Source organism: Vigna angularis, chromosome 1, assembly GCF_016808095.1.
Source record: "Vigna angularis cultivar LongXiaoDou No.4 chromosome 1, ASM1680809v1, whole genome shotgun sequence".
Lineage (NCBI taxonomy): Eukaryota > Viridiplantae > Streptophyta > Magnoliopsida > Fabales > Fabaceae > Vigna > Vigna angularis.
This window is the reverse complement of record NC_068970.1, coordinates 55,683,906-55,691,170: the sequence shown is the minus strand read 5'-3', so window position 1 is coordinate 55,691,170 and position 7,265 is coordinate 55,683,906. Positions and strand designations below refer to the sequence as shown.

General features: G+C 34.0%; 1 protein-coding gene across 1 annotated transcript; it reads left to right on the top strand.

The window, feature by feature from the left end:
* The first annotated feature begins 1,881 nt into the window (after positions 1–1,881).
* On the top strand, positions 1,882–4,172 carry LOC108327592 (heat stress transcription factor A-4c). The gene is made up of 2 exons (XM_017561307.2): positions 1,882–2,913; positions 3,040–4,172. Exons 1-2 carry the CDS (start codon positions 2,698–2,700, stop codon positions 4,030–4,032), a joined length of 1,209 nt encoding a protein of 402 aa, XP_017416796.1. The 5' UTR covers positions 1,882–2,697; the 3' UTR covers positions 4,033–4,172.
* Positions 4,173–7,265: the final 3,093 nt, after the last annotated feature.

Genomic DNA, 7,265 nt, shown 5'->3' with positions numbered 1-7,265 from the left:
TATATATATATATATATATATATATATATATATATATATATATATATATAATGTCACCTCAAACTAACTGAACTATCTGACGCGAAACAAACTTGACACGATAAAAGAAATTACAAAACTTACATATATTTTTAATATCATATTTACAAATTTAACAAAAATATAAATTGAATCAATTTTTCATAAAATGAAACTTAATTTAAAAATAAATAAAAGAACCTTGAAAAAATAATATAAGACAGAGGACTAATTTAACATTTTTATTATAGGTTAAACCCCTTTAGTTGTCTCTATTTTTTGAGGTTTTTCCAGTTCGATTCCCGTTTTATTAGAATTCGCAATTTAGTCCTAAAAAATGCTAATTTGAGTCAATTGGGCTCCTGCCATTAAATTGGCTTAACAGAGTTAAGTTTTTGATGAGTTGAGACGTCAACGTGGCCAGTTTTTGCCACATCACTCCTACCATATCAGCGTCATTTTCCCCAACAATAGAAACCCTAATTTCCCTCAAGAGTGAAACCCTAGTCGCGCGGAGCAAAACCTAGTGTCGCCGCCGTAAAGTCGCTGCGAAGCTTTTAGTCTCGTCGTCACCACCTTGTTGCGTCGCAACCGCGAAGCCACCGTGAGAATGCCAGTAGCGCCTTCGCTGCATCGCCATCATCAATGCCACTTTCTTCACGCATCCACCATCTCGTCGCGCCTCAATGTTGCCGTTGCGCAACACAGAAACCCATCATCCGCCACCACCTTCAACAACTAGAGAGAACCCAGATTCATGGCCGTGATTCGCGCCATCCCCGGACCGCCACATCGCCTCCATCTCCTTCCACCACTGTTTCTTCTTTGAAACAATTTCACCACCATGAAACCATCTACCACCGCGAATCAGAAAATCAATTAGCCAAGAAATCGAAAATCGCACAATCTCTATCGCCGTCGTTCAAACACCACCAAGCCAACAAACGTTCAAGCAGCCACCGTGAGTGTTCTTGCACCACCACGATCCAAGAACCTGCAAACAATCAATCCTCTTGTGAACCAGATGCCAAGAACCCTAATCGCAATCCCCTCTACGATGTTCAACCTCCACCTCGAGTTCTCCCCTTATCCAGAAATGCACCCCGCAACAAACAACCACCCCTCCACTGCGACGCAGAAGCACTCCAGTGCCGCTTTCACCAAATCGCGCAGCCACCCTAAGACTCGAGTTCCTCTTCCATCGCGAGATTCCTCCACACGCAGTGCTCCAGTGCTGCTATCACCAAATCGCGCAGCCACCCTATATCCCATTTCGAAATCCCTATTAGGGTTTGAGGAAGATGACGCTGACGTGGCAGGAGTGATGTGGCAAAAACTGGTCACGTCAACATCCCAGCTCATAAAAAACTTAACCCGTTTAAGTCAATTTAATGACAGGAACCCAATTGACTCAAATTAACATTTTTTAAGACTAAATTGGAAATTCTAATAAAATGAGGATCGAACCGGAAAAATTCACAAAATAACTAAAGGAGTTTAACCTTTATTATATTGAAGTAAATATATTTTTTTCAAACTTTCTCTATAAATTTCTCAAATTACTTGAACTAATTACACACAATTTTCAAAAATTATCTTAAATCAATGCAATAATAATGAATGATTCGTATTAAATAAAACGACAGTTAAACTTAAATTTGCTTTAATGAAGTATTAAATATAAATATTTATTGAAATAAACGTTTAGCATTAATTAAATAGTAGTATTCAATGTATCTGTAATTTTATTTTTCCATTTTAATAACGTCTCACTTATATATATACTCGTTACTAAGGGAAAAGTTAACATCATTCATTCTAATTCTCATAGTATATTACTACAAATCAAGATAAGATCTTAGTATTTCAATTTGTTTTTCTGAATTCAAGTATAATATTATCAGATATTATTCCTAGTTCTTGCTTTATTACATCTCCACTTGCATTGTTCACTTTTATTTTCGTTGTTAATCCTTTGGTACCCTTCCTTTCTCAAATCAAACACGCGTTGACCCTCGTTCAACCCCAAAAACAAAACTGGAAATTGAAGAAAGGATCCGAGCAATTAGAAATTTGGAATCACCCAGAAACAGAAGGAGCCCTTCTTTTTCTTCTCTGCGATTTCTCTGCTCTCTCTCCCTCCCCGTCTTCAGGTGCAAAGCTCCAATAGCGTAATTGCCATTTTTCTTTTATATAATTTAATTACTGTTGCTTTACGTGCAAGCTTCTTCAATTTTCCCATCCAGGGAAAGAAGAATACTACTTTAACATATTTGGGGAAATTCAACCCACGATTCTTCTGTAAAATTTGTCCGAGAATAATCGTTGTTTGTCTGGGTATTTGGGGTTAGCAGAGGAGAGAAAGTTGAAAACTTTTTCTGCCTCGTGGTTTTGTTGATATAATGGGTCATGGGTTGTTCTCCTTTGGCAAATGGGGTTTTGCAATAATTGGCTATTATTAATTTTGCTGAAAGTGGGAATTTTATGTTATTGGATTTTGTCTGGGTCAGATTTGGGAAGAAAAAAAAGGTTATTTTTTGGTGGGAGGTTCTATGGAATGCCCCATTGGGGATTAAGGGTTGACTTCTTTTGAAAGTTTGGAGTTTGATTTTGTGTTTGGGTTTTGAATCTGGGAGGCTGAGATTTGTGAGTGGGGTTGATTGAAGTTTGGTTTGAGTGATGGATGAGGCACTGGGTAGTTCATGTTCCCTGCCCCCTTTCCTGGCGAAGACTTATGAGATGGTTGATGATCCTTCCACGAATTCAATTGTTTCGTGGAGTGCCTCTAGTAAAAGTTTCGTTGTGTGGAATCCTCCAGAATTTGCTAGGGATTTGCTGCCTAGATTCTTTAAGCACAACAATTTCTCAAGTTTCATCAGGCAGCTCAACACATATGTAAGCAAATTTGATCTTGCCATCTTGGAATTGTTGATGTGAATACTAATTGTCTTTGTGTTGTATGTATTGCTCTGTTCTGCTTTTGGTTGCTTACACTGAATTGTTGCCTCTTTATTTGAGCAGGGATTTAGAAAAATTGACCCGGAACAATGGGAATTTGCCAATGATGATTTTGTAAGAGGGCAACCTCATCTTATGAAGAACATTCATAGACGGAAGCCGGTTCATAGCCATTCTTTGCAGAATCTCCAAGCACAGGGCCCATTAGGGGAATCAGAAAGGCAGAGTTTTACTAATGAAATAGAGAAGCTTAAACATGATAAAGAGCGACTTCTAGCCGAATTGCAGAAATTTCAGCATGAGTGGCAGACATATGAGATACAAGTACATTGCTCAAACGATAGGTTGGAAAAGTTAGAACAAAAGCAACACAAGATGGTTTCTTCGGTTTCTCACGTATTGCAGAAACCTGTGATTGCTGTAAATATCTTGCCTCTGACAGAAACTATGGATAGAAAACGAAGGTTACCGAGAAGTGGCCACTACTATGAAGAAGCTAGTATTGAAGATGCTATTGAAACTTCTCAAATGTTACCAAGAGAAAATGGAGATAATACCACTGTCTTGACATTAAATGTGGATCGATTGGATCAGCTTGAATCATCCGTGGCATTTTGGGAGGCTATTGCACATGATATTGGAGACAACTTCGCCCAAATTCAGTCAAACATGGATGTTGATGAATCTAGAAGTTGTGCTGATAGTCCATCCATATCTTGTGCCCAATTAGATGTTGAAATTCGGCCTAAATCATCTGGAATTGATATGAACTCTGAGCCAACTGTAGCTGCTGTCCCAGAGCCAGTTGCATCAAAAGATCAACCTGCAGGAATCACTGTCGCAGCGACTGGAGTTAATGATGTATTCTGGGAACAGTTCTTGACAGAGGATCCTGGGGCATCAGAAACACAGGAAGTGCAGTCAGAAAGAAAGGATTCTGATGGCAGAAAGAATGAAGGAAAACCCAATGACCTTAGCAAATTTTGGTGGAATATACGGAGTGCAAATACTCATTCAGAACCGATGGGGCATGTTGGTCAGGCAGAGAAAACTTAGTGGCAATAGATTATTCTTCTTGCTTGTACTTCTGTACAATCACATGTAATAAATATAGGTTTGCATGGTTTTTTTATTTTGTCTACAATAAATACGTGTTCCTTATTTTGAATAGGATGCATCCTCCATTGATTCGTTTCTGATCACGGTTTCTTCGAGATCTATTATACCTGTTCTGAACTGTGGTTGGTTCATGCTTTTAAATTGTCGATCATGTCACGCATCTTCAGTACTGCATTGTACTGCTGCTACAACGGCTATCATGACTGCAAGCATAACCTTAATTTAGAACCTTGGTAGTATAGTTATCACTAATCTACCTTTGTTCTTTCTTTCTTTTGATCCCTTACAACGTTACTCGTACCATATGGAAGAAGCTTCCTACTGATACCCTCTGCTGCCATTCAATGGTTGTGAGCTTGCGTACATTTTTGTGAATGGAAACCATCGTGCAATTGCACGGTGGTTCTGATGCAGTTGTGGACATCAGTTATACTGTAGCTGCATCCAGTGATGCAGTCCACAATTTGATTTCAAGAGCACTGATTTTTGTTTCTTTTCTTTTTTTCGATCGGCACCAAGAACACAGTATTTTAGAGAAAGTCTTGCTTCTCTGGAATGGAAAAGACTTTGTTTTCATGAATTTATTCATATCATAGTACTGCATTTAGACAGATTACTGGAAATGGAAACTAGGATTTCTCATTTGAGAACGGGAAATGTGGTGGAGTACTTCGGCCTCAATTTTCTTCACAGAATAATTTTCACAATTGTCAATTTCACTATACTATTATCGTAGACAAATGGTGAGGCTGACATGAGGAGGAAAAGGTTCACAGAAGAAATTCATGATGGAAGGGTAAAGTTACATTACTGTCCAATCATTAAACTGCTGAATTGAAAATTACATTGGATTGAACTGAACCTACGATTCAAAATTGACCTGGGTTTTGAACTGATGCTGGAAGGCTAATAGGTAATGATTGCTGACTTGTAGTTTTCAAAGACTTGGAGCCGAAAGAACTTAGAAACATTTAGGATTTGTTTGGTTTTGCAAAATTTTCTTTGTTTCTATTTCTTGTTTTCAAAAATAATTACAGAAATGTTTCCTTGTCATAAGTTTGTTTGTTGTTTTCAAAGAACTCTATAGAAACGGTGGTGAAAACAACTGTGTTCACCATTTCTTATACAAATCTGATAGTGAAAATAACGTGAAAACAATGTAGTATTGTGGTAATATTTACAAGAACAAGAAATCAAACCAAATATTTAACAAATCAAACAGGATTATAAGTTGTCACTCATTCTGTGACATATATTGTTGAATAGCAAAAGGATTTACAGAAGAACAAAAGAGCTGTTATAAGTTGTGTATACCATTTTGTTGAAGTTCATTTAGAGTTATATTCTATGCGTTAGGCCACATCATGTTTAATATAATGCTGAAGAAAAGAATAGACAGTGGATGCATACTGCATTGCATTTTGGTGCCATGCCAAGAAAGCAAGTTTGATAAATTATCAAAATTTCGGTGCTATGCCAGTTATTTATCCATATTTATTTATGAATAAGAGAACTCTATCCGTAGATAGTAAAAATTTGATCAGGTGATAAAAAACAAAGGTTGTAATTTATCTATATTTATGGTGTCTTGTTTCAATTTCTATTTAATGTTTTTCTAGTGAAATTAATTGACATTATTCATTCCCTTAAAATACTACTAAAGAAAAGTATGAGAAACTTGATTAATAAGATCCGGTAAGAAACTTGTCACTAATTCTAATAGAACTTTAAGTTAATTAATATTGTATATTTAGCGTGGAATGTCAAATTTTATATGTTGAATGACAAATTTTAGTTTTTTAAATAATTAAAAACTGAAAACATCAACTAAAGTTATCGTGTGGAAAAAAGCGAGTCAATCCGTTTTCAAAATTATCTTTATCATTAACTTTTTCTATCAAATTTACCGTATGTCATTTTTACATGTCATTTATTCAAAATTACCAAACTAATGATATTAACATTATAAAAATATGATGTTATTATAGATTAAAATAATATGTTTGCAAGGATTACAATTAAAAAAACATAATTATTACAACTAAAACAAAAATATGTATACTTGTACAAAGTTAAAATATGAATGGCTTGATGTGCGGTGAGTATGATCACTATTTGAAACTAAAATAATATTTTAATATAAATGAGATTTTAATATTTAATTTTAATATAATGTTTATTAGATAGCGTGGATAAATTTCTCTTACTCCATTATTTATCTTATATATAAATAAACGATATGAAAAACTACAATTTTCTTAACAATAAAAAATATTTATCTTCGACTCTGTTTTTGAAAAAATAATGAAAATAGTAAATTTAACGATTGGGTTAGGAGGGTTAAGACCACCTCTACCCATTAAAATCTCTGTTCTATTTGCTATTAAGGTGACCATAGTTAAACATGAAAAATGTTTCGAAGATAAAAAATAAAACAAACTTAAATGTATAAAAACTTTGTTAGATTTAAAATTTATTTTTTTAATAAAATATAATAATTTATTACATTTGTACATCATTTCTGAGTTAAATGAGGGAAATTAGTCCAAATAAATTCTTCCAAATGTCTCTTGATCTCTTAATTGTAGCTCATGTTATTTAAACCAAGTATGGTTTCAGATTAATTTTGATGCATTAAATTTTTATAATTTTTTGTGTGATTATTTGAATTAAAAGTAAAATGGAGGATGAAGAATACTAATACCAGAAATGGATAATAAGATAAAGAATATATATATATATATATACGAAATAATGATTTCAATTTATAAAAATTAAATAGATTTTTTTATCAAGAATTTTTTTCACCTACTTTGTATTTAGATGTGCAATTATTACTCTTATAATGCATTAAATAATGTTTAGAATTATGTAAGATTGTTTTTGTTTAATTTACCTTGGATAATTTTTAAGTGTATCTTATCTCCTATACAATGTAGACTATATTAATGAAAATTATAAAGTCTTGGAAATTTTTTAATTAAATAAGATTTTTTTTAAAACAGAAAAATCAACCCAGAAATCCTTTATTACAAGAAAAACAATATAGTATTTGATTTTCTGTTATGAAAGAAACTACGACAACAATGTCATTTTGTTTTAAAAAGCATAAAACAAATATATTAAAGGTTACATTAGTCATCTACCTTCAATTAGTAGTAATAGTGAAA

What these genes read in the sequence shown, in the direction of transcription:
- LOC108327592 (XM_017561307.2), top strand. Translation starts at nt 2,698, where the DNA reads ATGGATGAGGCACTGGGTAGTTCATGTTCCCTGCCCCCTTTCCTGGCG. An exon ending in TCAGGCAGCTCAACACATAT is followed by an intron (nt 2,914 to 3,039) that starts GTAAGCAAATTT and finishes TTATTTGAGCAG; the next exon opens with GGATTTAGAAAAATTGACCC.